This window comes from Panthera pardus, unplaced genomic scaffold (genome assembly GCF_024362965.1).
Source record: "Panthera pardus isolate Hobbes unplaced genomic scaffold, ASM2436296v1 HiC_scaffold_15, whole genome shotgun sequence".
NCBI classification, from domain to species: domain Eukaryota; kingdom Metazoa; phylum Chordata; class Mammalia; order Carnivora; family Felidae; genus Panthera; species Panthera pardus.
This window is the reverse complement of record NW_026526710.1, coordinates 63,582,073-63,609,227: the sequence shown is the minus strand read 5'-3', so window position 1 is coordinate 63,609,227 and position 27,155 is coordinate 63,582,073. Positions and strand designations below refer to the sequence as shown.

Below are 27,155 nucleotides of genomic sequence, written 5' to 3'. Positions count from 1 at the left end.
TTGCCACATGTGGTCATCTCAGTCGTTTCTTTATTCTCCAGCTTCTTGGTTTTGAGCGCTCAAAAGCGCTTCTTTTAAATTTGTTAGGATGTTTTAAGGCCCAGAATGTGGTCTGTTTTGGTGACTATTCAGTGTGAACTGGAGGGCAATGTGTATTCCGCTGTTGTTGGATGAAGTAGGCCGTAGATGTCAGATCCGGTTGATTGATGGTGGTGTATAGATCCGTCAGGTCCTTACTGATTTTATTCCCCACTGGGTCTGAGCATTTCCGAGAGAGGTGTGCTCAGGTCTTCGTTCATAATCGTGGTTTACCTCTCTTGCAGTTCTGGTAGTTTTTGCCTCCGTATTCTGACGCTGTTGTGTTAGGCGGTACACGTTAAGGTTAGGTCTTCTTTGAGGGGCGCCTGGGTGGCTCAGTCGGTTGAGCGTCCGACTTGGGCTCAGGTCACGATCTCACAGTTCGTGAGTTCGAGCCCCGCGTCGGGCTCTGTGCTGACAGCTCAGAGCCTGGAGCCTGCTTCACATTCTGTGTCTCCCTCTCTCTCTGCCCCTTCCCTGCTCATGCTGTGTCTCTCTCTGTCTCAAAAATAAATAAACATTAAAAAAAAATTAAAAAAAAAAAGATTAGGTCTTCTTGGACAGTTGACACCTTTATCATTATGTAATGCTGTTTTGTTTTTTTTTTAATCTGTGATAAGTTTCCTGGCTCTGAAGTCGACTGTGTCTAAGATTAATACAGCTTCTCCTGCTTTCTTTTGATTAGTGTTAAATGATATATCTCTCTCCATCTCTTTACTTTTAATCTGTATGTGTCTCTTATATTTAAAGTGGGTTTCTTGGGGTGCCTGGTGGCTCAGCACAGAGTCTGCTTTGGGTCCTCTGTCCCCCCTTCTCTCTGCCCCTCCCCCGTTCATGTGCGTGCACACCTTCTCTCCCCCCTAAAACAACAACAACAACAACAACAACAACAACAACAACAAAATATTAAACAAAACATAAAGTGTTTCTTGTAGACACATTTGGTTGGGTCTTATGTTTTGATCCACTTTGACAATCTCTTTTAATTGGCAGATGTAGGCCATTGATGTTCAGGGTGATTATTGATAAAGTTGGATTAATGTCTACCAGTGTTTGTTCCTCTTTTCTATTCACTGCCCATATTTTTGTTCCTTTTTTGGTCCTCTCTTTCTCTGCCTTTTGTGGTGCTGATGGAGTACTTACGTGAATCCCTTCTCTCTCCTTTCTTAGCGTGTCCATTGCGCTTTTTAAAACTTTTGTTTAGTGGTTGCCCTTGTGTTTGCAATACACACAGCTAACCCGAGGGCACTTTCAGACCATACCCTACCATTTCACAGGTAGCGCTAGTACCTTGCGATAACAAAGTACATCATCCTCATTCCTCTCTTCTGTTCCTTTTATCATCCCTGTTGTTCATTCACTTTTTTATAAACTAGAATCACTAAACACAGTGTGGCTCTTCTTATTTTGAGTCTGTAACTTTTGGGGATGGGCTTTGCTCCCTTATCACAATGCCCTGGAGACCTGTGCAAGTTATTGGATATATCAAAGGGTTCCTTCTTTTTATTCCATTATACGGAGGGACCTCAGTTCGCTTATTCATTCACGTGTTGAAAGAACATTTGGGTAGTTTTTTTGTGTGAACCTAAGCTTTCATTTCTCTGGGATCATACGTAGTCCCGGAATGCAACTGCCGGGTCAAATGGTATGTCTGTGTTTAACTTGGTAAGAAACCGCGTAACCGTTTGCCAGAGTTGCTGTTCCATGTTACGTTGCGACCGGCACTGTATGAGAGTGACACTTTCTCTGCATCCTTGGGAGCTTTGGTACTCTCAGTGTTTGTTTGTTTTTTACCTTAGCGATTCCAGTAGATGTGTACTAGCAGTATATCATTGCGCTCTTAATTTGTAGTTCCTTACTGGCTAATAATGATGGAATATCTTTTCATGTGTTTGTCATTTGCCTATCTTCTTTGGTGATGTGTTAAAATCTTCTGCATATTTTCTAATTGGACTGTTTTCTCATTGTGGAGTTTAGAGAGTTCCTTCTGTGTTCTGGGTACAAGTCCTTTGTTGGCTCTGTGACTTATAAATATTTTCTCTAAGTCTGTGGCTTTTTTTTTTTTTTTTTTCATTCTCTTTACAGGGTCTTGCACTGACCAAAAGTTTTTAATTTTTGTGAAGCTTAATTTGTCACCTTTTTTTTTTATGGGCTGTGCTTTTGTGTTATGTCTAATAAGCCCCTCCTAACCCCAGGTCACAAAGATTTTCTCCCTTGTTCTCTCCTAAAAAGGGTTTTATAGACTTTTGTTTTATGTTTAGATCTGTGATTTATTTTGAGTTATTTATTTATTTAATTATTTATTTATTTATTTTTTAAATGAGCTCTGTGTCCAGTGTGGGGCTTGAACTCATGACGCTGAGATCAAGAGTCACAGGCTCTACTGACTGAGCCAGCCAGGTGCCCCTATTTTGAGTTAACTTGTAAGATACAAGGGTTTTTTGTTAGTGGCCTCTGGATTCCAGCGCCATTTGTTCAAAGAACGGTCTTTGCTCTATTGAATCGCTTTTGCATTGTTGACAAAAATCAGCTGGTTGTATTCTAGTGAGTCCCTTTCTGGATTTTCTGTTTTGTTTCATTGATCTATGTGTTTATCCCTACTGTGGGTTTGAATTCAGTTCCTCTTTTCTGACCAAGCTGTGACTACTGCTTGTCAGTAAACACATAATGGTGGAAATCTGAAATTTAGATTTTGGGAGATAACTTTAATAATATAATGACATTAAATTAAACTATATCAGACAAATAGATTTCTTAAAGTTTGCTAATTGTTTGCCTCCGTAAAGAATAATTTACATTTTTGGTCACTACGAATTTAGTTATGATGGTAACTTTGTGTTTTCTATATATGTTAAAAATTTAACTATGAGTAGGTGAAGGAGCTTAAACATATTTAATTTTTAAGATCAAAGTAATACATAGACATAGTTAAAAAAACTCAGATAATCCGATGGATGTAAAACAAAAGGACTGCATGACCACCCTCTCCACTCCACAGAGGGCCACACTCTAGTCTCTTAGCTGTTGTTTCTGGTTATTTATTTCCTGATTTGTAACTAATATACTTTCACTGTTATTTGCCGATTTAGTAACTAGGTATTTTCTGCTGACTTTCTGCCTATTATGGAAGATGAGAATTTCACACTCTTAAACCATCACTACTGTTTCTTTTTTAAGCATCTTCCCGATATAGTTCCCTCGCAATTTTTGGTTAAATGTTTACTTTTTCTATTGTGATGATTATATAAATATTGATAACTGTAGAATTGAGTCATGTACTATGATTACATGACCCTTAAACAATTTTTGTTTTTTCCAAAGTGCGTAATTAAAAGATCATTTGTTTTCTGTGTAGCTGTCCTTCGTTCCTACCAGATTCTCCTACAATATTGGTAACGCGCCACAGTATAAGGTCAGACATGTCAGGTGACCTGTCGCTCTCTGGCTTGCTTCCCCCCGGAGGTCATGGGGGCCGTCTCGACTCGTGTCCCAGCCTGCTGCACGTGTCTTCTCCTGGGCGTCTCTTACTCCTGTCTTGTGTTGCAGCCTTTGTTTCTTGAATTCCTTGTCTTCATTTTTCTTGGTTTATTCACTCACCTTGAAAGGGTACATCTTCCAGTACCTTCCAGAAGATGGAGCCATGGGAGGCTTTTTTGAGTTGCAGCAAGTCTAAAAATGCCTTTATTCTACCTTTATACTTAACTGGTAGCTTGGCTAGCCAAAGAATTATAGTTAAAATTGTTATTATTATTTTCTTAAATGTTTTTATTTATTTTTGAGAGAGCATGAGCAAGGGAGGGGCAGAGAGAGAGGACAGAGGATCTGAAGCCAGCTCTGTGCTGACTACAGCAAGCTTCATGTGGGGCTTGAACTCACAAATCGTGAGATCATGACCTGAGCCAGGTTGGATGCTTAACCAACTGATCCACCCAGGCACCCCTAAAATTATTTTTTATTAATATTTTAGAGACATTGCTTCCCTATCATTTACCTTCCAGTATTGCTGCTGAGTGATTGAGAAACCATTCTTTTAAAACAACTCTCACTCTATATTTATGGCAGGAACAGAGGGTAATAGGCCAGATCCCTGTACATACTGTCCATTTTCAGCAAGTCTAAATATTTGGCACATGTGCTTCATCCCCTTTCTATAATTTTATTTTTTATTTTTTTAACTTTTTTTTTGTTTTTGAGAGACAGAATGTGAGCGGGGGAGGGGCAGAGAGAGAGAGAGAGAGAGAGAGAGAGACAGAATCTGAAGCAGGGTCCAGGCTCTGAGCTGTCAGCACGGAGCCTGATGTGGGGCTCGAACCCACAAACCGTGAGATCATGACCTGAGCCAAAGTCGGACGCTTAACTGACCGAGCCACCTAGGCGCCCCCATCCCTTTCCCTCTGTTCCTTTCCCCTTTTCTGTTTGAGAAAGTGTTTATTGATACCACTAAAGCTCCTCTGTTCCTCTCCTGATAACATTCTGTAAAAGCATTCTTCTGAATTTGCTGTGTATTTTTCCCATGTATATTTTAATAATTTGTAGTAGGTATGAACATATCCGTGATATTGTTCGCATGTTTTAAAATCATATAAATGAAATCACACCATGTCTGTTATTCTGTAGCATTTTCTTTAGTGTGTATTTTGTCCGTGTTGGTAATTGTAGCTCTAGTTAATTCATTTTCATTAGTGTAATGTACCCCATTGTAAGATTATATTAAAACATTTCATTTTAAATGACTTAAAATGTCTAAAATAGCTTTGGAATTGGGTGTGACAAGTAAGGCATTTATATATTTCAGAATATTTTTATAGCATTTTCTATTGGGCTTACTAATTCCTCATTTAAGAAATTAAACCACAGCACTGGCTTGGGCAGCGCACATACTAAAATTGGAACGATACGGAGAAGATTAGCGTGGCCCCTGTGCAAGGGTGACATGTAGATTCGTGAAGCTTCCAGATTTTTTAAAACTAAAAATAAAAAATTAAACCACAATCTAGACGTACGATTAGCTGGCTTGATATGGAGGCTTAGTTGGAGCCAGCTGGTTTTGGGGTCCCTGTCCCCTGGGTAGGGAAGAGGAAAATGCTAGGTGGTGTTGAATTCAGGGCCAGGTGACAGGAAGCCAGGTTAGTATTTCTCCCTCCTGTTTGGAAGACCGGCTGTCCGTGTGCACTGGGGGAGCCTCATCCATTTAGGTAATTTAGCTTAGTCCAGTCGCAAAGTTCCAAAGAGAATGTGGAAGGCATGCTTCCAAATTCTGATGTTGGCTTCAGTGTCTCTGTGGAGTAAGGAGGGACAGACGTAAGAAAGTAAGTCGCTACCAGTGGAGGTTCTCATCCAACCGGAGTTTTCCCTTTGGACGTGGTTTCCTTTCATCGCGATGGTAATTTTAGCATAGTGTAATTATTATTCATCTTACCACCATTTTATATTGTCAGTGAGAGGCTTTCCTGAACAAATTGAGATAGAGCATGATCTAGAACTATGTCAAGTGTGGTTTGATGAAGACAGCAATTCATGCTTTAACTAAACCTTCTGCCTTCACCGTGGTCTCCCTGGGCTGCCTTGGGCACAGCTGGGCCCTACAGCACCACCGTCACTTGTCCACACCTGGCTGGAGGGGCCGGGGCTTTGGGAAGAGAAGAGCGCTTTCCTGCAGAAGTCCCCTCCCTGGCCCCATCTGCACCCACCCTGTCTGCACATCCCCCCCCGCCGGGGCCTGGGGTGGCCTCAGCAACAGCTGGGCCCTGAGGCCATTACCAGCTTCCGGCCTTTACCAGAACAAGGGGGCTGGACCCTAGTGTGGTTGGCGGACACTTGCCCTGGGGGAGCCCCTTTGACGGGCGCATGAGGAATGGGGGGCTGCCGTGGGGCCGTGAGGCTGGCCTGCTGCTCACGGATGCGCTGAGGGGCGTTTTCACCCCTGTGCTGTGAATGCCCCGAGGAACTGCCGTAAGGCCCACGTTGGGGTCAGTTTGTTCCCCCTCAGTACACACTGGAACTGCTTGTCCCTCGGGGGTCCCCACGCCCCTGGCCAGTGCCTGGCCGCCTCCTGGTGCTCAGACGTCCCTGGCCGTCACTGTCACCTGATGCTGGACTCACCTCTGTGCCTTGCTGTGTCCCAGGCCTGCCGCGGTGCTGTGTGGGGCTCAGTGTGCCCTGATGACCCTGAGGACCACCAGAAGAAGCCCGAATAAATGGTTTGCACTGTTAAAAGAACAAAAAGAAAAACAAACAAAAAAACCTCAAGCACAACAGATGTTGCAGATGCTGATCATTTATTCGCCTAAGCTTTCCTTCAGCGTACTGCTCAGGGCATACCTGTTACTTGCTAGTCTAGACACTGGGGAGAGGAAGGTGAATAAGATAGTTCTTATTGTCAGAGAAACCAAGTGCCTCATGGTTTAGGGGAAGAAGCCTGTCAGCTAATGCTGATATGCATGACAGCACAACGAGAGGGACACTAAGTGTCAGCTTTGGAACGGGGAGCCCGTTCTCTTTCAGCACATAGTTCAGGTTCCTTCTCCCCTGAGTGTAGGTAGCTGATGGCCGTCCCTTCGGCTACTTGCCCCCCTTCTGAGCACGTTCAAGATATGCACTCTCTATCTCTTTATCACCATCATTTGTTGTAAAAGGCCTTCATTTTCAGGGGCGTCTGGGTGACTCAGTCACTTAAGCGTCCGACTTCAGTTGGGGTCATGATTTCATGGCTCATGGGTTCGAGCCCCGTGTCCGGCTCTGTGCTGACAGCTCAGAACCTGGAGCTTGCTTCGGATTCTGTGTCTCCCTCTCTCTCTGCGCCTCCCTTGTGCTTTCTCTCTCTCTCTCCCTCTCAAATATAAATGAACATTAAAAAATAAAAGTAGCTTCATTTTCAGACAGTTGGTAAGAAGTTATCATTGTTAGGGATTTGCTTTGAGACGTTTCCTAGGCAGAGCTATGCTCATTTGAAGATCTAAAGCATGGAGTTGGACTTTTGTGTGTGCGTTAGCTAAGACAGATTTTAATTTTAGCCCCTTTCTCTCCTTTGTGACTTTGTGTCTGGTGTCTAATATATTTAAAAATAAAGAGAAGTGTGATTTCCTTAAGTAATTTTCTGGGTTGGGGTTTTTTTTTTTTCATTTAGGTCAAGGATGGGAAAAGTATGATTAATGTTGAGCAAGTTTGAAATTTCTTTTCATTCTTTGTAGATTGTCTTGCGGAAATGAAGGCTTAAGGACAAGTTATCTACCAGATTGCAAGATGGGATCGAACAGCAGCAGAATCGGTGATCTTCCTAAAAATGAGTACTTAAAAAAGTTATCGGGCACGGAATCCGTCTCTGAGAATGACCCGTTCTGGAATCAGCTCCTCTCGTTTTCTTTCCCTGCACCAACCAGCAGGTAAGAGGTTACTCGGAGATTGAAAATTCATGTAAACTTGTGTGGTGTGCCAATTCAAAAAAGAAAGTTTTTAACGTTCTTTCTGTTCATCCTCTGTCATACGTGTACCCGTGGAAAATCCAAAAGGTATGGGAAGTTGGAAATAAGTTTTTCTCTTTCCTTTCTTCCACCCAGCCACCTCCCTTCCCTGGAGGTGATTCCTCATAGCAGTTTCTTTTGAATCTTCTAGAATAATACAAGGTTATTTAAGCATATATGTCTCATGTAGTTTTACAAAATTGTTTAAACACAAGTGCCAGCATCCTGTACATGTCTTGCTTTTTCTGTTTTTGCTCCTATCCCTTGCTTTTTTTTCCCTACAGTTAAGTAAAATGTATTTTGTAAACGTGTGCTTATATGCAACTGTCTTATTCATTCAAATGGCTACAGAAAATAAACTTGAAAAAAACAATGAAAAAAATGAAAAAAAAAACCCAACAACCCTCTCTATGCCCCTCCCCTGCTCACTCTCTTGTGTGTCTCTCTCTCTTTCTCTCTCAAAAATAAATAAACATTAAAAGAATTTTTTTTTTTTTTTAAATAAAGTGGTTTGAGGGGGGCGCCTGGGTGGCTCAGTTGGTTAAGCATCGACTTCAGCTCAGGTCATGATCTCACGGTTTGTGGGTTTGAGCCCCTCGTTGAGCTCTGTGCTGACAGCTCAGAGCCTGGAGCCTGCTTCAGATCTGTGTGTCCCTTTCTCTCTGTCCCTCCCTTGCTGTGCGTGAGCACGCACTCTATATCCCTCTCTCTCAAAAATAAACATTAAAAAAAAATTAGAAAGAAAGAAATGTAACTACCAGAAGCAACGAATGCAACTTATTTAGTTCCTAATTCTAACAGACATTATAAAGCAACTGTAGAAATGTCAATATGGACTCGGTAGGAGAATTTATTGTTAATTTTGTTGGGTCTGATAATGGTGTTATGGTTATAGAAGAAAATGTCCTTATTTTACTTTAAAATACTTTGAAAAAAGTAGGTGAAGCAAATATGGAAACAGTCAGAATGGTATTAATTATGAATGGATAAGCCAAATATGGTACATTCATGCAACGGACTATCACTGAGAAATGAAAAGGAATGAGGTATTGATATATGCTGTGACATAACATTCACAGATCCCAGGGACTAGAACATCTTTAGGGGGCTGCTGTTCTGCCTGTCACACTAAACCTGTGTAGGTATTGACTATGTGGGTATTCAGTATTCTAGTCACTCTACATTATTATATGCCTATCAGTTTTTATAATAAAGTTAAAAAGGAGATCTTGGTTTTCATCTGTAAAATTGGCACAGGTCAGAGTCTCAAACTGCATTAAATTGACAAAAGGGTGGGGAAACAGACCTTCTTGCCCTTCTTGTAGGAGTATAAATTGACACAAGTTCATGGAACAGTTTGGCAAGATCAGTCAAAATTATAAACACGAACACTCTGACCCAGCAATGCTACTTTGCAGAATTTATACTAGAGATGTATTTGGACACAGGGGAAATGATGTATGCAGCATTATTTGTTATGACAGAAGTCTAAAAACAACATCCACAAATAGAAAACTGATTGAATATTTTCTGTAGATACCCTGCAGCCATTAAAATTAAAAAAAAATTTTTTGTTTATTTTTGAGAGAGAGAAAAAAACTTTTTTTTAAGTTTATTTCTTTTAAGAGACAGAGACAGCTTGAGTGGGGGAGGGGCAGGGAGAGGGGGAGGCAGAGAATCCCAAGCAGGCTCTGTGCTTGAACTCACAAAAACTGCGAGATCATGACCTGAGCCGAAATCAAGAGTCCTATGCTCAACCCATTGAGCCACTCCAGCACCCCAGTTACATTTCTTAAATGTCTTTATTTATTTATTTTTAGAGAGAGGGGGAGAGAGAGCATGAGCGGGGCAAGGGTGGAGAGAGAGGGAATCCCAAGCAGGCTCTGCGCTGACAGCTGGATCTCATGAACTGTGACATCATGACCCGAGCGAAACCAAGAGTCAGATGCTTAACCTACTGACCCACCCAGATGCCCTTTAAATGTCTTTATAATAGACATATTCACTCTCCAGCCCCTGCCACATTTTTTCCCCCCTGTGCTATTAAATTTTTCAACAAACTGGGTGTGTTTTTGTGTAGAATGTTCTACCTTCTGGATTTACCTGATTGCTTCTCGTATCTTGTAACTCTGTGTGTGTGTGTGTGTGTGTGTGTGTGTGTGTGTGTGTGTGTGTTTTGTAAACTGGAAGTCAGATTTAAAGGCTTGATGCAACTTAAACAGTTTTGGTAAGGGTACTGTGTAAGTGATTCCATATACTTGATATTGTGCTACACCAGGATACAGAAACTGTGGTTTTGTATCAGTTACCGTGCTAAGATTGATTTGAGGTTTGAGTGTGTTTTAGCCTCCATTGATGACTTTGGTCTGAATCACCTGTTTCATAAGAAATTACAAAGTGGTGATATTTTTAATTTGATCCTTTCTTTTGTATTTGTTAACTGGAATTTTTCTGTAAAGAAGAACTCTCCTTCATCTTTTAAGTTATATGCAGTTTTTACTCTATGATTAAATAAGGGTGAACACTTAATTCCTTTCCTTCACCAATTTTCAGTATGAAAATAGGATAACGGTGACAAATAAGTATTTCCCCTCTCCCTCAACCCCAGGCTTGGGAGGCCTGTCTCTCTGCCTTTGGATGGTGAATTAAAAAGAAAAAAAATCTATGGATGTATGTTGTGGTCCTTATGGTTTTAATTTGCCTTTTTTTTTTTTTTTTAAGTTTATTTATTTATTTTGCGAGAGAGTGTGGGCACGAGTGGGAGAGGGGCAGAGAGAGAGAGGGAGAGCAAGAATCCCAACCAGTCTCCACTCTGTCAGCAGAGCCTGACGCTTGGTTTGATCTCACAAACCATGAGATCATGACCTGAGCCGAGGTCAAGGGTCGCTTAACCGACCGAGCCTCCCAGGCACCCCCAATCTGCCTTTCTTTAATGATCAAGCGTATGTGTATTTTTATGTGTTTAAAGAGTAAGGATTATTGCTATTTCCTTTTTGTGAACTATTTATATAGTTTGGCAATAATGTTCCGTTTCTAGTTTCTGGATACAGTTGGATTGGGCCTTGGAAGTTTCACTTAGTTTACGGTTTCATGTGATAGCATGGATTAGTTGCATGTTATAGGAAGTGGGTACTTACTACTGCTTCTGAGATCCTTAGGAAGTTAAAGAAGCCGTGGCTTGGTGGGAGACGTCAAACTGAAGACAATTATAGCATCAGCAGAGTACGAAACCGTTTTCCTTCACAATCAACAAAACTAACAGGCAACCGACAGAATGGGAGAAGATATTTGCAAATGACCTATCGGGTCGAGGGTTAGTATCCAAAATCGATAAAGAAATTACCAAACTCAACACCCAAAAACCAAATAATGTAGTGAAGAGATTGGCAGAAGACACGAATAGACACTTTTCCAAAGACGACATCCGGATGGCTAACAGACACATGTAAAGATGCTCAGCATCACTCATCATCAGGGAAACAAATACAGATCAAAACCACAATGGAATACCACCTCACACCTGTCAGGATGGCTAAAATTAATGACTCAGGAAACAACAGATGTTGGCGAAGATGAGGAGAAAGAGGAACCCTTTTGCACTGCTGGTGGGATGCAAACTAGTACAGCCACTCCGGAGAACAGTATGGCGGTTCCTCAAAAAATTGAAAATAAAACTACCCTCCGACCCAGCAGTGGCACTACTAGATATTTATCCAAAGAACACAGGAGTGCTGATTTGAAGGGGCACATGCACTCCAGTATTTATAACAGCACTATTGACAGTAGTCGAAGTATGGAAAGAGCCCAAATGTCCATCAACTGGTGGGTGGATAAAGAAGATGTGGTATGTCCATACAATGGAACACTCCTTGGTAGTCAAAAAGAATGAAATCTTGCCATTCACAACAACGTGGATGGAACTAGAGCGTATTATGTGAGCGAAATAAGTCAGTCAGAGGAGGGCAGATATCCTGTGATTTCACTCATATGTGGAATTTGAAAAACACAACAGATGACATAGCGGAAGGGAAAGAAAAATAAGATAAAAACAGAGAGGGAGGCAAACCATAAGAGACTCGTTAACTACAGAGAACAAACTGGGGGTTGGTGGGGGTGGGTGGGAGGATGGGTTAAAGGGGTGACGGGCATTAAGGCGGGCACTTGTTGGGATGAGCACTGGGTGTCCTTTGTAAGAGTTGAATCACTGGGTTCTACTCCTGAAGCCAAGACTACACTGTATGTTATCTAACTTGAATTAAAAAAAAAGAAAATGAATCTGTTTCCTTACTCCGTGAGGAGTTTCTCACTGAGTGCCACTGCTCGTGTTGAAATAAGACTTAGAGGAAAAAGGGCATAGAGAGACTTCGTCATTTGCTGTCACACACGTTTTCTTTTCACTTGTGTAAGCTACGGTACAGCACAGTTTTTAGTGTCTTCTGAAAGGCATTGAAAAAGACTTAACTAAATGGAGAGAGATACCATGTTGAGAGATGAAGAAGACTACCGTAAAAATGTCAGTTCTTCCCAAATGGACCTACAGAGAAGGTGATTCCAGTTAAAAATCACAACAGCTTTTTATGGGGGCTGGGGGGATAAGGTGGACAGATTTTGATGAGCAGATTCTAAAACTTAAACGGCAAAGAGCAAATGCTAATAATCGAAGAAGAAGAAGGGTGCGTATGCGGACATGTATTTGATTTATGCAGAACTGGCACCTCAGAGCACTGGGGGAAGGATGAACTTCTTAAGGAATAGTGATGGGAAGAATTCGTTAGTTCTTTTTGTCTTATTTCGTACCCTCTAAAGTTTGCCATATTTTTGCTGGTGCTTCGTGGTTTGAATTACTGTGGCTTCATAGTTAGTTTTGTTAATTACTGCTCTTTCTCGAAGATCCTTTGCTGTCCTCACGTACTTATTCTCTTTGATGTCATTCCGTTTTCTTAATTCACCCTAGTTTATACGAAAAAGCATATAGGAATCTTAGAAAGTGTGAAAAGTTGTAAAGTGAATAAGCGGCATCGTGCAGGTGTGTGTGTGGGATGGTCCTGGAGGCTTCGTTTGTGGCATTGTACGTCTGCCCCTTTGTGCTGGTATTGTCCCTGCCCCTCGGTGCTGGTGTTTGATGTGTGACCTGTAGAGCCTTGACATTGAGCAGGCCCTGAGCTAGCAGGTGCCGCCTCATTGGCAGAGTCAGAGATGGGATTACCTAGTGTATGAATTATTCAGCACTACGATGAATCTCTGTAGAGAAGACTGAATTTAGATGGTTTTTAGATTGCTCACTCCTGGAATTTCTTGGATCCATATGTGCGGTTTTCAAGTGCAGCCCATTTTTTGCAGCCAAAAATTGATGTCTGCCTTTTTTTTTAAGACACTGTAAGGCCTTTAGGACTAATCTAATTCTTGCTTACTATAAATTATTTTTGGCACTAGAGTAATCAGATTTTGTTCGAGTTTCCAGGCATGGTTGCAAAATCCTATTAAGATTCTTCAATAGTTTTTAACTTTTCACTGTATTAAAATTACTTGTGAAGCAAAAGTCTGAAATAAAATCAAGATTAATTTAAGAGTAGAGTTTAAATAATATGCTGTTTATTTTTTCTTAATAAAATATTTAAAATTACTTGCATGGCCGATTTTATATATTTCTAAATACTAAATAATAGCAGCAAAAACAAGAAACAAAACCGTGCTTGTTATTTTTTGGTTTGTGGGCATCCGAGTATCCCCCCGTGAGGGTATGGTATATGGGAACACATTTGTAATATGTGTCGTCCTTGTGACTGGACCAGATGACCTTTTGTTATTTATAAGCTATTATTAATTTTGTAAATGTTTATTTTTTAGTTTTTTGAAAGAGAGAGAGACCGAGCATGAGCGGGGGAGGGGTAGAGGGGGAGACACAGAATCCGAAGCAGGCTCCAGGCTCCGAGCTGTCAGCACAGAGCCCGACGCGGGGCTCGAACCCACCAACCGCGAGATTGTGACCTGAGCTGAAGTCTGAGCTTGACCAACTGAGCCACCCAGGCGCCCCTGTAAGCTAAATTTATCCATTTACATCTCAGGATATAATGAAGAACTAGATAACGTCTCTTGCCCTCGAAGAGCTTATAATCTGTCTGTAAACCAATGCATGAGTTCAGTGGAGCATGAACACAGCAGCAGGCGTCTCAGGGTCTGAGGTAGAGCGGGACAGGGTGAGTCACAGATTTCCTGGGAAGAAGTGGCACTTATGTTTTGAAAGGGAATTCATTCTCATGGTTCAAATCCCAGAAGGTACCAAAGGCTATGTCATGGAAGTCTCCTTCCCACCCCTGTGGCCCTCAGCCAGTAGCCCTTTCTGGAGGCAACTGAAGAAGGAGAGATGCTTAAGTGGCCTCCTGAGCCCTAGGGAATAGGAGGGGCTGGCCCCAGTGGGGGAGGGGCAGAGGGGAGGCCCGGTGTGTGGAACTGGAGGTGAGGGGCTGGGGCTTGGCAGATTTGAGGGGTCTTGTAAAAAAGAAAGCAGTTTCGATTTTGTCCTAATGTGATTGAAAGATTTTTATTACAAAGGCCGGGATCAGACTTTCATTTTATTAGATACTCTGACTGTATCACCTTGTGACTGTCACTGTGTCCTTCAGCAGAAATTACGGTTGACCCTTGAACAGCACAGATTTGAACTCTGCGGGCCCACATGTATGTGGATTTTTTTTCTAATAAATGTAGCCCTGTACTGTAAATCTGTTTTCTCTTTCTTACGATTTTCTTTAATGGCATAGTCTTTTCTCTAGCTGACGTTCTATAGGATATAATACATATAGCATACAAATACGTGTGAATAGACTGTGTGTTATTGGTAAGGCTTCTGGTCAATAGTAGGCCCTTAGGGGTTAAGTTTGGGTCAGAAGTTATATGTGGTGGTTCCCATGCCAGGGGCACCTGGGTGGTTCAGTTGGTTAAGCGTCCAACTCTTGATTTCAGCTCAGGTCATGATCTCATGGTTGTGAAATTGAACCCCGTGTCTGGTTCTGTACCAGTGTGGAACCTGCTCGGATTCTCTCTCTCTCTCTCTCTCTCTCTCTCTCTCTCTCTCTCTCTCTCTCTCTGCCTGTCCCTCCCTCTCTTTCTCAAAATAAACAAATTTTGAGAAAAAAGTAATATGTGGATTTTCCACTGTGCAGGGGTCGGTGCTCCTAACCCCCCTGCATTGTTCAGGGTCCACTGTATTACTTCTTCAGTGTCTTTGTTTTGTTTTGTTTTTTAAATAATTCGGTTACAGGATCAGTTATGTATGTTTCAGGTAGGTGGAATGTTAGAAGGTGTATGGATGCTGTGTAGGATAGTCAGGATTACAGGACTCTGGAAAGTGTTTTGGAGGGGTTGGAATGTGCCACCCGGGCGCCCCTGTAGCTGGAATTTTAAAAATTATCATTTATTTTTGTCTGAAAAGATAATACATTCTTGAGGTCCCGAATTCAAAAGACACAAAAGGTTACAAAGCGCGAAGTCTCCCTTCCTCCATCCTGTCGTGTGTCCAGTTCCCTTCCCCAGAGGCAGCCGATGTTGCCAAGTGTTCTTAGATGTGCTTTCAGAGGACGTCTCATGCTATCTTAGTCCGTTTAGGCCCCTGTAACAGAACCCCCCCCCCCCTCACAGCCCCCCCCGACCGGGAGCTCATGAACAAGCAGAGTTTACTGCTCATGGTTCTAGAGGCCAGGAGTCTGCGGCTGTGACACCAGCATGACTGGGTGAGGGCCCTCTTCCTGGTGCGTAGTCAGGACCTTCTCTGGCCCTCACGTGGTAGAAGGGGTGAGCAGGCTCTGTGGGGGCCTTTCTAATAATGGGAACTGATCCCATGCCTGAAGGTCTCACCCCTCCCCCAAAGGCCCTCCTGCTAATCCCATCACCTTTTGGGGTTAGGATTTCAACATATGCATTATGGGAGGGGGATCCAAACATTCAGACCGCAGCACACGCATTTATAAACACATGCACGTACATCCCCCTTGTTTTAGACACTAACGTATGTTACATGCACTTCTGTACCTTGGGGTTTTGGATTGTGTTTTGGAGAGCCTTCTCTATATTAGCTTCCTCATTCTTTTTGATGAGGGCATAGCATATACCCTGAATATACCAAAATTAATATAGCCAAATACATTAACCATTTGGATTGCTTCCAGTGTTTCGTTATTACATTGCAAGCGAGTGCCACAATGAATAGCCATGTACGTGTGGATGAAAGCGATTCTTGTGCTGTGAGTAAAGCATGACCGAAGGACTTCCATTAATTCTTCTAGTTTGTGTTGGCGGGGCACGAGACACAAGTGTGATAGGTGGGGACCAGATTTGACGGATCACTAAAAATGCTTCCCAGCGTGATTCATGGTGTTGCAGGGCAGAGTCATAAGCCTGCCCGGGTCTCGTGGCCTGGAGAAGGGTGCTTATTTTGGGCCACACCTGTTGAAAAGCTGAGGATTAGCGTTGTAGGTTCTTGTTGAGTGGGTTTGGTTAAAGTATTGTTTTAGGGAGATCACTTGTTGGGGAGGGTGAATGGTAGATTGGAAGGAGCAGGAAAGAAGAGAAAGTAGGGCAGGAAACCCACACGCCAGGCGCTGCGGGAATGGATCCACCGCGCGATGAAGGTCTGAGTGTCTGTGCCGACGCAGGAAATGGAAAGTACTGCATCCTCCTGGAACTGGCATAGCCAGCTAACAGAACAGTGCACAGAATGATGTATTTTAGGGGCGCCTGGGTGGCTCAGCCTGTTAAGCGTCTGACTTCAGCTCAGGTCATGATCTCACGGTTTGTGAGTTCGAGCCCCACACCGGGCTTTGTGTGGACACCTCAGAGCCTGGAGCCTGCTTCAGATTCTTTGTCTACTCCTCTATATCCTTCCCCACTCCTGCTGTCTGTCTGTCTGTCTGTCTGTCTCTCTCAAAAGTAAATAAACATTAAGAAAACCATTTTTTTAAAATAAAAAAGAATGATATATTTTAAAAGTTCTTTTATTTTAAATTGATGCTTGATTTGAACATAAATACTTAATGAGCTTACAGCTCTAGATTTGAGAGCAATGCTCAGCCATGTAGTGACAGCTTGCGCACTTATTTTTTAATTTTAACTTTTATTGAATTACGGTTGACATGCAGGGTTCTATTAGTTTTAGGTGGACAACCTAGTGATTCAGCAGTTCTTCTTCTGCATTGTGCAGCGCTCCCCACAATGTGTAGTCACCATACAACGTCATTACAGCATTATTGATTGTGTTCTCTGTTGTACTTTTCATCCCATGACTTATTTTATGACTAGAAGTTTAAACCTCTCAATCCCCTCCACTTATTTCCTCCATTCCTCCACCTCCCTCTCCTAGCAACCACCGGGTTTCTTTCCTTCCTTTCCTTTCCTTTCCTTTCCTTTCCTTTCCTTTCCTTCCTTCCTTCCTTCCTTCCTTCCTTCCTTCCTTCCCCCTCCTCCCCTCCCCTTCCTGTCAAATGTTTATTTTTGAGAGAGAGAGTGCAGGCAAGCACGATCAGGGGAGGGGCAGAGAGAGAGAGGGAGACAGAGAGTTCCAAGCAGGCTCCTTGCTGTTAGTGCAGAGCCCCTCTTGGGGCTTGAACTCATGAACCATGATATTATGACCTGAGCTGAAATCAAGACTCGGGTGGATGCTTAACTGACCGAATCACCCAGGTACCCCTGTTCTCTGTGTTTATGATTCTGTTTCTGTTTTTGGTTTGTTTGTTTGTTTGTTTGTTTATTTATTTATTTATTTATTTATTTATTTTATTTTATTTTATTTTAAGAGTCCACATGCTTTTGTATACTTATTAAGAATGAGAATCATTTTACCGAAAAGGTGCACTGACTTTTTGAGTGACCTGTAAGGAATGGAGGCAGTGAAGCATGATAGGGGGAGCATAGATTTTGGAGCCAGACCAACTTTGTCTGGTTCCACTGTCTCAGCTCCACTACTGACTAGTTTTGTGAATTTAGGCAAGCTGCTTAATCTCACTGGGACTTTTGAAGCTTCTGTAAAATGGAAACAGTAACACCTGCCCTCTAGATTTTTTGGTGTGTGTGTATGGGAGGGGGTATAAAACACCATAAAGCATGTAAAAGTGTTTGACTTTCTGCTTCTTTCAAGGATTAAATATCAATCAGTTTAAAAAAGAGGAAAGGCTCTGTCTTGGGACAGTCTAAAATATTTGAGGGCTGAAAAAAAAAGCAACAGGAATTACCAATTTCTCCGATAACTGCTATTTCCTAAAGTTTGAGAATACTCTGACTCTTTTGAATTAATTGTTCAGTTGTTTCAGAAAATTAGATCAGCCACATAGTATAGTAATACTTGTCTTTGTGCTTGCATAATGTCCTTTTATAAAGATCACCTTTAGAAACCTTTACTGCATTGTGAAAATTGTCTTATGTTTTCCAACCACTAGATGGCGCTCAAACAAGGCAAGAAGGCGGCTTTTGGCACACACAGTTAACTTAAGCTCATTTTTACTTTATTTTATTTTATTTTTTTGTTTTATTTTACTTTATTTATTTTATTTTATTTTTAATATGTGAGATTTATTGTCAAATTTGTTTCCATACAACACCCAGTGCTCATCCCAAAAGGTGCCCTCCTCAATACCCATCACCCACCCTCCCCTCCCTCCCACCCCCGTCAACCTTCAGTTTGTTCTCAGTTTTTAAGAGTCTCTTATGCTTTGGCTCTCTCCCACTCTAACCTCTTTTTTTTTTTTTTTCCCTTCCCCTCCCCCATGGGTTTCTGTTAAGTTTCTCAGGATCCACATAAGAGTGAACACATCTGGTATCTGTCTTTCTCTGTATGGCTCATTTCACTTAGCATCACACTCTCCAGTTCCATCCACATTGCTACAAAGGGCCATATTTCATTCTTTCTCATTGCCACGTAGTACTCCATTGTGTATATAAACCACAATTTCTTTATCCATTCATCAGTTGATGGACATTTAGTCTCTTTCCATAATTTGGCTATTGTTGAAAGTGCTGCTATAAACATTGGGGTATAAGTGCCCCTCTGCATCAGTACTCCTGTATCCCTTGGGTAAATTCCTAGCAGTGCTATTTCTGGGTCATAGGGTAGGTCTATTTTTAATTTTTTCAGGAACCTCCACACTGTTTTCCAGAGCAGCTGCCCCAGTTTGCATTCCCACCAACAGTGCAAGAGGGTTCCCATTTCTCCACATCCTCTCCAGCATCCATAGTCTCCTGATTTGTTCATTTTGGCCACTCTGACTGGTGTGAGGTGATATCTGAGTGTGGTTTTGATTTGTATTTCCCTGATGAGGAGCGACGTTGAGTATCTTTTCATGTGCCTGTTGGCCATCCGGATGTCTTCTTTAGAGAAGTGTCTATTCATGTTTTCTGCCCATTTCTTCACTGGGTTATTTGTTTTTTGGGTGTGGAGTTTGGTGAGCTCTTTATAGATTTTGGATACTAGCCCTTTGTCCGATATGTCATTTGCAAATATCTTTTCCCATTCTGTCGGTTGCCTTTTAGTTTTGTTGATTGTTTCCTTTGCTGTGCAGAAGCTTTTTATCTTCATGAGGTCCCAATAGTTCATTTTTGCTTTTAATTCCCTTGCCTTTGGGGATGTGTCAAGTATAAGCTAATTTTTTTGAATACCAGATAATGCATATTTACTTTTGGTACCTTTGTATACAGCAAAGCACAAAGAAGGAAAAAAAAGTAAAAATAATAGCAATCAGAAGTAACTATCATTAACATTTTGGTGTATATGCCATCAATTCTCTTGTTTAAAAAGGTGTCATATTCTACATGTTCTTTCTTTAACTTACATTTTTTAAATGTTTACTTGTATATTTTGGAGAGTGAGAGAGAGAGAGGGAGCGGGGGAGGGACACAGAGAGAGGGAGAGAGAGGATCCCAAGCAGGCTCTGTGCTGTCAGCACAGAACCCCACATGGGGCTCGATCTCACAACCGTGAGATCATAACCTGAGCCAAAATCAGAGAGTCAGAAACTTAATTGGCTGAGCTACCCAAGCGCCCCAACTTACATTTTCCTCATGTCAGTGTTTTTCTACAGCATAGCTTATAAATGGATGTATGGTATTCTGTCTTATGGATGTCACCATGTCAGTAATTTAACTAACATTGAACATTTTGGTTGTCTTTTTTTAAATTTTTTTAATTTTTTAACGTTTATGTATTTTTGAGAGAGAGAGAGAGCATGAGCAGGGGAGGGGCAGAGAGAGAGGAAGGCAGAATCCAAAGCAGGCTTCAAGCTCGGAGCTGTCAGCACAGAGCCCGATGTGGGGCTCAAACTCACCAACCCCGAGATCATGACCTGAGGCGAAGTCTGACGCTTAACCAACTGAGCCACCCAGGCGCCCCTGGTTGTCTGGTTTTTGTCATTGTATGTAAAACTATGATGAACTTCTTGTAGTCAAGTCTTTTTACCTATCTGTAATTATATAAGTGGAGTGAGCTCTTAGTTGATTTGCTGGTAAAATTGTCTTTTTTTTTTTTTTTTTAATCACACAAATCTTTCATCGTAGAGAAGTTAGAAAATATGAAAACAAGAGGGAAAATAGTCATGTATTTTCTTCACATAAAGAAAGCCACTGTTGATATTTGGTATATATTCTTCCATACTTTTTATAATGCACATGCCTGTAGATAGACATGTGTATTTATATCTGTCTTTTTTTCTCCTACAAATATGGGATTATACTGTATTACTGTTATGCAACCAAAAAATTAATGTATTCTTTTTTTTTTTAAGGTTATTTATTTACTTTAAGAGAGTGAGCGAGTTGGGGAGGGGCAGAGAGAGAGGGAGAGAAAGAATTCCACACAGGCTCCATGTTATCAGTGCAGAGCCTGACCTGGGGCTCGATCTTAGGAATTGTGAGTCCATGGCCTGAGGTGAAACCAAGCGTTGGACGCTTAACTGACCAAGCCACCCAGGTGCCCCTGTATATATATATTTTTTTAATTTTATTTTTAAGTAATCTCTACACCCAGTGTGGGGCTTGAACTCACAACCCTGAGATCAAGAGTCGCATGCTACACTGACTGAGCCAGCCAGATGCCCCAAATTAATATATTCTATATGACATATTTCCTTTTCAGTAATTGTGAATTTTTAAAGTTTATTTATCAAAAAAATAGTTACTGAGTGCCCCGTCTTCATGAGACACTGTTTTAAAGGCTGGAAATCTTTCTGTGAACATGAGGAATGAAGTCCGTGCCCTCTTATAGTTTGTATTTTAGTGGAGGAGATGGGCAATACATAAAGAAATAAATACATAAAATCATTTCTGAAAATGCCAAGTGCAGTGAAGAAAAATAAAGCAGAGCAAAGTCGCGGAGAGTGACAGAATGGGAGCAAATACAAGCAGGAGATTTCTTTAGATAGAGGGTCTCTGGGGAAGCAGCATTTAAGTAGAGACAGTAGCGAAACCAGGGACTGAGCCATGCAAATGAAAGAATATTCCAGGTAGAGGGAACGGCAGGTACCGGCATGCACCTGCCGCAGGAGGAAGTCCTACATGGCAGTGGAATGGCAGGAGGCAGAACAGTTAGCAGGGAAGCATGGGACTTTGGCCACGTTCGAGGCTTTTTATGTTGCATGGTATTCCAGAGACGAGCACGTTTTACTGCTGGCGTTTGAGAGGGGAGTCTAGTCTGTTACGACTTACTAACTCTAATATACCACGGAAAGATTTTACTCACATAGTCTGATTTCTTATGGTAAAATTTACATAACGTGAAATTTACTATTGCAGTTATTTCTGAGTGTGTGATTCAGTCAAGTACATTCCCCGTGTTGTATGGTCACCACCAGCGTATGTTTCCAGAACTCTTTCATCATCTCAGGTGGAAACTAGGTACCAATTAAATCCTAACCCCCCATTGCCCCTTTCCCAGCCCCTGGTAACCTCTGTTGTACTTTCTGTCTCTGTGAATTTGCCTCTTTGAGGTACTTCTTATAAGTGGAACCATATAACATTTGTCATTTCATGTCTGGCTTCTTTCACTTTCATCCACGTGGCACGTGTCAGAATTTCCTTTTTAGCTTGAATAATGTCCATTTTATGTACATACCATATCGTATTTTCTTAATTAATTAACTTTTTTATTTTAGAGAGAACACAAGCAGGGGAGAGGGGCAGAGAGAGAGAGAGAGAGAATCCCAAGCCCACGCTCAGTGCAGAGCCCGATGTGGGGCCTGATCCCACAACCCTGAGATCGTGACCTGAGCCGAAACCAAGAGTCAGATGCTCGCCTGACTGAGCCACCCAGGTGCCCCATCATATCATGTTTATTTGAACTTCAGTTTGTTGTACTTGCATATTCTTTTTAAAAAGGTCATTATTTTGGGGGCACCTGGATGGCTGAGTTGGTTGAGTGTCTGACTTCGGCTCGGATCATGATCTCACAGTTTGTGGGTTCAAGCCCCACGTCGGGCCCTGCACTGACAGTGTGGAGCCTGCTTTGGATTCTCTGTCTCCTTCTCTCTCTGCCCCTTACCCGCTCAGGCGTGCATGCTCTCACTCTCTCTCTCTCCCTCTCTCTCTCTCTCTCTCTCCCTCTCTCTCTCCCTCTCTCTCCCTCTCTCTCAAAAAAAAAAAAATAATTAAAAAACATAAAAATAAATGTTTTCCATTTCTGTTCAGCATTGTTAGGTTCCAGTCACCACTGTGATTGTTTTTTTGTTGTTTTTCCAGGGATCCCTCTTACATTATAAGAAACTACGTACATTCAGCCAAGAGACTCGGCTAACGTACACGTCATCATTCATTTAGCAGTGGTTTATTGCACACGTACTGCGTGGCCAGGTGCTGGGCTTGTTGCCTTAGGTGCCTGTCCATGTGTAGATCGCTTGTCGGGCCTGTGAGGTTGGGTCTGCACGTGAGACACTGAGACCTCGGGGGTTGTCCAGGCTCACGTGGCTCGAGGCTGACGGGAACCAGGTTTACACCCAGCTTCTGTAGCTCCAGAGCTGGCTTCTGTGGGCCCTCATGGTACACAGTCTCCATTTGGAAGCAGAATCGCAGACGAACTCACACAGTGGTTAAAGAGCTACGACACCAAATTGTATGACGATCTTGGAACACAGAATCGCCAGATCATCTGTTCACATTTTGGAGCACTTTCAAAGCACAGTAGGTCACAATAACAGGTACTTTATGTCTGAGGGCCGTTATATACAATGTAATTGTGAGGATTACATTGTTTACAGCATGGGTAGGCTGTCCCCCATCTAGCCTGGCCTTGAGTGGAGGGTGACTTCCTCCTGTTTGCAGTGAGCTGCCTGAATGAATGATCCTTCCTCGGAGTTTCTTCATGTTCCCTCAGCTGAGAAACAGGAAGAGAGTCTTTTATTTGAATTAGGTCACGTGGTTTTAACTGACAGAAACAATTCAGTGATTGCAACATTTTTTTTTTTTCCTTTGAATTTTTGATGCCTGTGTCCGCTGCTGTGCCTTTATTCCCTTTGGCATGCTTGCTGTTCAGTTTCATTAGCTGTTTCAAGTTGAAGCCGCCTGCTCTGCTGTTGGTGTAGTTGAATGGTGACCAGGGTCACGTACTCGGTGTTTCGCGAAGGGAATAAATAACTTGAGACTTTTTTTGGCACCTTATTTCCTCCAATCGAGGGGCCGAAAGAAGGTCAGTTTTCACATCTTGAGTCAAAACCTTTATTTCCTGTTCTTTCATTTATCCCCTTTTGCAAGATCACTTTAGAAGATGCGTGAGTTTGCCCGGGGTTGATGATTTCTCCCTCAGACTGAAAGTTGAAATGGGGGCAGTAGAACTAGCCTTGTTTAAAACATGAAAATGAGGGGCAAGTGCATTTTACTGCGAAGACTCCCTTCCTTCCTTTCCCCGCTGTGTTGGGTAGCATCTGGATTTTCAAGTCATTTTTTCTATCAGTTTCTTGAGAAAATAAAGACGGTATTATCTTGCACGGTGGCTGCTGAAACTGTGACATTTTAATAGTTATGCTTCCTTTCACTCTGGCAGTTGAATGGCAACATATAGGATTCTCTGTGAATCCCATGAATCTAAACACCTTTTAGGTCCTGCTTGACGCATTCAAAATTGCTATCATAAATTTATATGCAGTTTTTAGCCTTTGGCTTTTTCCTATGAATAGGCCCTTTTGAAACATTCCCTTTCCCATAGTTGAACCAGTGAATGGGCTGATTCTAGTTAGTTTTGTGAATGATTTCTGCAATTTTCTCTTTGCTAAGGGAAAGAAAAGTCTCTAGGAATGCTTCCATACTTTGCTGAATGGTTACTTGTTTATTTACTCAGGTTGTGTTTTAAACTGGCAAAACATTACATATTTGTCAGAGTGTGTGTGTTGTGGGCTGAAAGAGATAGTACCAATATAATGTCAATTTTGAAATCATTTTATGGCAAAATCCTCAGTGAAAGGGACATAAGCATTTTCAGTTTCTTTTTTGAACCTCATGATTATAGTTTGTTGAGAAATCTATGTATAATTTACCCCAACAGCTTTCTGTCCATCAGCTTTTCATTAAATATGATTTGAACTATGAATTTGTCATCTGTCATTATTGAGATTCATATGTGAGATGGGTGTGCTTGAAAGTGAAATAAAACCAGTCTAAATTGCTGAAAGCTGTGAATTAGGGAATATATAATTTAAAAATTTAGCTTCCTGACCAAAGTATAGTTTATGATTTCTAACAGTTACAAAAAAGTCCCATCTGACATCCTTCCACTTTCCTTATTAGGCTTAAAACTTTGTTTCCTTTAGTTTCTTACCATTCACATAAGCTTTACATGATTTTAATCATAACATACAATTTTTGTGCTGGATAATACGTGTGTGGCACAAGTTGTATTAGGTATGTATAGAAATTCCAAGTAGTTAGTGGGAGTGTTTTAGATTGATGTCCTGTGGGTTTACTGTAATAAAAAAGCTAAATATTATTCATATTGTAAGGATATTAGATACAAGATGTGTTTATTCCTACATTGTGATCTTGGGCAAGCTACTTGGCTTCTCTGTTTCTGTTGCCTCTAAAATGAGAATACTCCTGGGGCGCCTGGGTGGCGCAGTCGGTTAAGCGTCCGACTTCAGCCAGGTCACGATCTCGCGGTCCGTGAGTTCGAGCCCCGCGTCAGGCTCTGGGCTGATGGCTCGGAGCCTGGAGCCTGTTTCCGATTCTGTGTCTCCCTCTCTCTCTGCCCGTCCCCCGGTCATGCTCTGTCTCTCTCTGTCCCAAAATAAATAAAAAACGTTGGAAAAAAAAAAAATTTAAAATGAGAATACTCCTGTTTTGTCAGGCAGCTTCTTGGGGTTTTGGAAAGCAATCAAGTGAAATGACCATGGTGAGACAACTTTGAATAGTTTCTAGGTCTATACACATTGCAAATTCTAATCAGCAAATTTATTTGCATATCAACAATTAATATGCTAAAGTCCTTAAATATGCTTCTTTTGTAGAAGTTTTTTTTTTTAAATATTACTTTCCTTTTTTTTTTTTTTTTTAGTTTATTTATTTATTTTGAGAGACAAAGAGGGCACAAGCAGGGGAGGGGCAGAAAGGGGGAGGGAGGGAGGGAGGGAGGGAGAGAGAATCCCAAGCAGGCTCCACACTGTCAGCACAGAGCCCGATGGGGGGCCCAAACCCAGGAACCATGAGATCATGACCTGAGCCGAAATCAAGAGGTGGACGCTTAACTGACTGAGCCACCCAGGCACCCCTCTTTTGTAGACATTAAACAACGCTTGTCCTAAAGCTTCTCCCTCGTTGAAGTACTTTGTTTAAAATACAATATGAGGGGCGCCTGGGTGGCTCAGTCGGTTAAGCGTCTGACTTCAGCCCGGGTCACGGTCTCACGGTCCGTGAGTTTGAGCCCCGTGTCAGGCTCTGCGCTGATGGCTCAGAGCCTGGAGCCTGCTTCCGATTCTGTCTCCCTCTCTCTCTGCCCCACCCCCGTTCATGCTCTGTGTCTCTCTGTCTCAAAAATAAATAAACGTTAAAAAAAAAAAAAATTAAAATACAACACGAAAGTCCGTTTAACCTCCATTTTAGCCAAACAGCCGAAATTCTAAATTAGTGGAGTTCAAATTAATGAAGTCACATTTTTAGTTAAAAAAATGTTTTTCTCTGTAGTGTAAAAACTTAAAAAAAAACAAACACCCTTGCTTTTATGTGGGAACCCACATACTTCTGTATTTGAGAGGATGGTAAGACTGTGTTTAGGCTGCAGTGTTGTTTTACAGCCAACTGGTAATCTCTTTTCTAAGATCGTGTTTATTCAACCTTTTTTTTCTTGCTTTAATCCCTGAGGGCCAGCACCATGGCCTGGCAGCATCCATTGGTACCTCTTATGTTACTCAAATTCCAGAGTGTGGCCGGATGAAGGATGACACAGATGGGTTGGTAGAAAAGAGAAGGAAGAGTCGGGGGCATTGGTGGGGGAGCCACATTGGATCGTAGAAACCACTTGAAGGCCACAGACAGGTCCTTCCGGTGGGTGTTCTTGGCCCCATGACACAGGTCACAGGTCAGCTCAGTCATCAGCCTAAATGCGCTGCCCCTGGGAGCTGCAGTGGTGAGTGTTTTGCTTGGCAGCCACAGCCTGGCTGACCTCGTACACCAGCTGACTAAAATATGGTGGTAAATAACTCTTCCATATTTTCATGTGTGACAATTAACAGGAAGAGGTATTTGGTTTATTAGATGACCCTTTTTATATATTTATTTTGGTTGCAGAACCTTGAATTCTTGAACTACAGGCCTCATTTGAAATTGGCTTTTTTTTCCCCTGCCAACCAATGTTCTTTCTTGTTTATTGGTCAGTTGTGGAAACCGCTCTCCGTCTCGCAGGGGCACCGTGTTGGTGAATGCAGGGACGTGTGCCCTCACCCCGAGCTTTGGCCCTTTTGTTCTTTCATTTACCAGCTAATGTCGGGATCTCGGTGAGGTGGTTGTGGAGAGCAGATACCTAACCATCAGGGACAAGGTTGTTTCCCGTCTCTCCTGTCACCTCGTGAATTGCGGCTGAAGATATTTGGAGATATTTTCTGTATAAGTGGCTGATATGGTTGATTATTTTTATAATGAAAAAAATAGCCACAGTTTTTTGTTGTTGTTGTTTAATGTTTATTTATTTTTGAGAGAGAGGGACAGAGTGAGAGCAGGGGAGGGGCAGAGAGAGAGGGAGACACAGAACCCGAAGCGGGCTCCAGCCTCCAAGCTGTCAGCACAGAGCCCGTCACGGGGCTCGAACTCACAAACCGCGAGATCGTGACCTGAGCAGAAGTCAGATGCTCAACCGACTGAGCCACCCAGGTGCCCCCAAAATGTCCAGTTTTTTACTTAATATTTGCTAATATTTTTCTTTTTCTATCACAACTGAACATTTCTTCTCCTTCCTGTTCTCCTTCTCCTTCTCCTCCTTCTTTTTTTAAAGATTTTTATTTTTAAGCAATCTCTACACCCAGTGTGGGGCTTGAACTTAAACCTCGAGGTCAAGAGTTGCGTGCTCTACTAACTGAGCCAGCCAGACAGACGCCCCACATCTGAACATTTCCGTATCCCTTTCACTGTACCATTTTGAAGTTACAGCCAGAGTTCTTTGTCAGAGGA

The 27,155-nt window shown here is 42.1% G+C and overlaps 1 protein-coding gene and 1 non-coding gene across 5 annotated transcripts in view; both read left to right on the top strand.

Annotated features, from left to right (window-relative positions):
- The window catches only part of DYM (dymeclin), a 350,855-nt gene that overhangs the window by 20,778 nt on the left and 302,922 nt on the right, over positions 1-27,155 (top strand). For 3 of the 4 annotated variants that reach the window (XM_019464089.2, XM_053902680.1, XM_019464093.2), the window contains one exon: positions 7,269-7,460. In XM_019464089.2, coding sequence (XP_019319634.1) covers positions 7,321-7,460 — 140 coding nt within the window. In that variant the 5' untranslated portion in view covers positions 7,269-7,320. Of the gene's footprint in view, positions 1-7,268; positions 7,461-27,155 lie in introns of those variants that run through there. The other variant, XM_053902681.1, reaches the window with a different exon arrangement.
- On the top strand, positions 4,935-5,041 carry LOC128777180 (U6 spliceosomal RNA). The gene has a single exon (XR_008422366.1). It is a non-coding gene; the product is annotated as a U6 spliceosomal RNA (small nuclear RNA).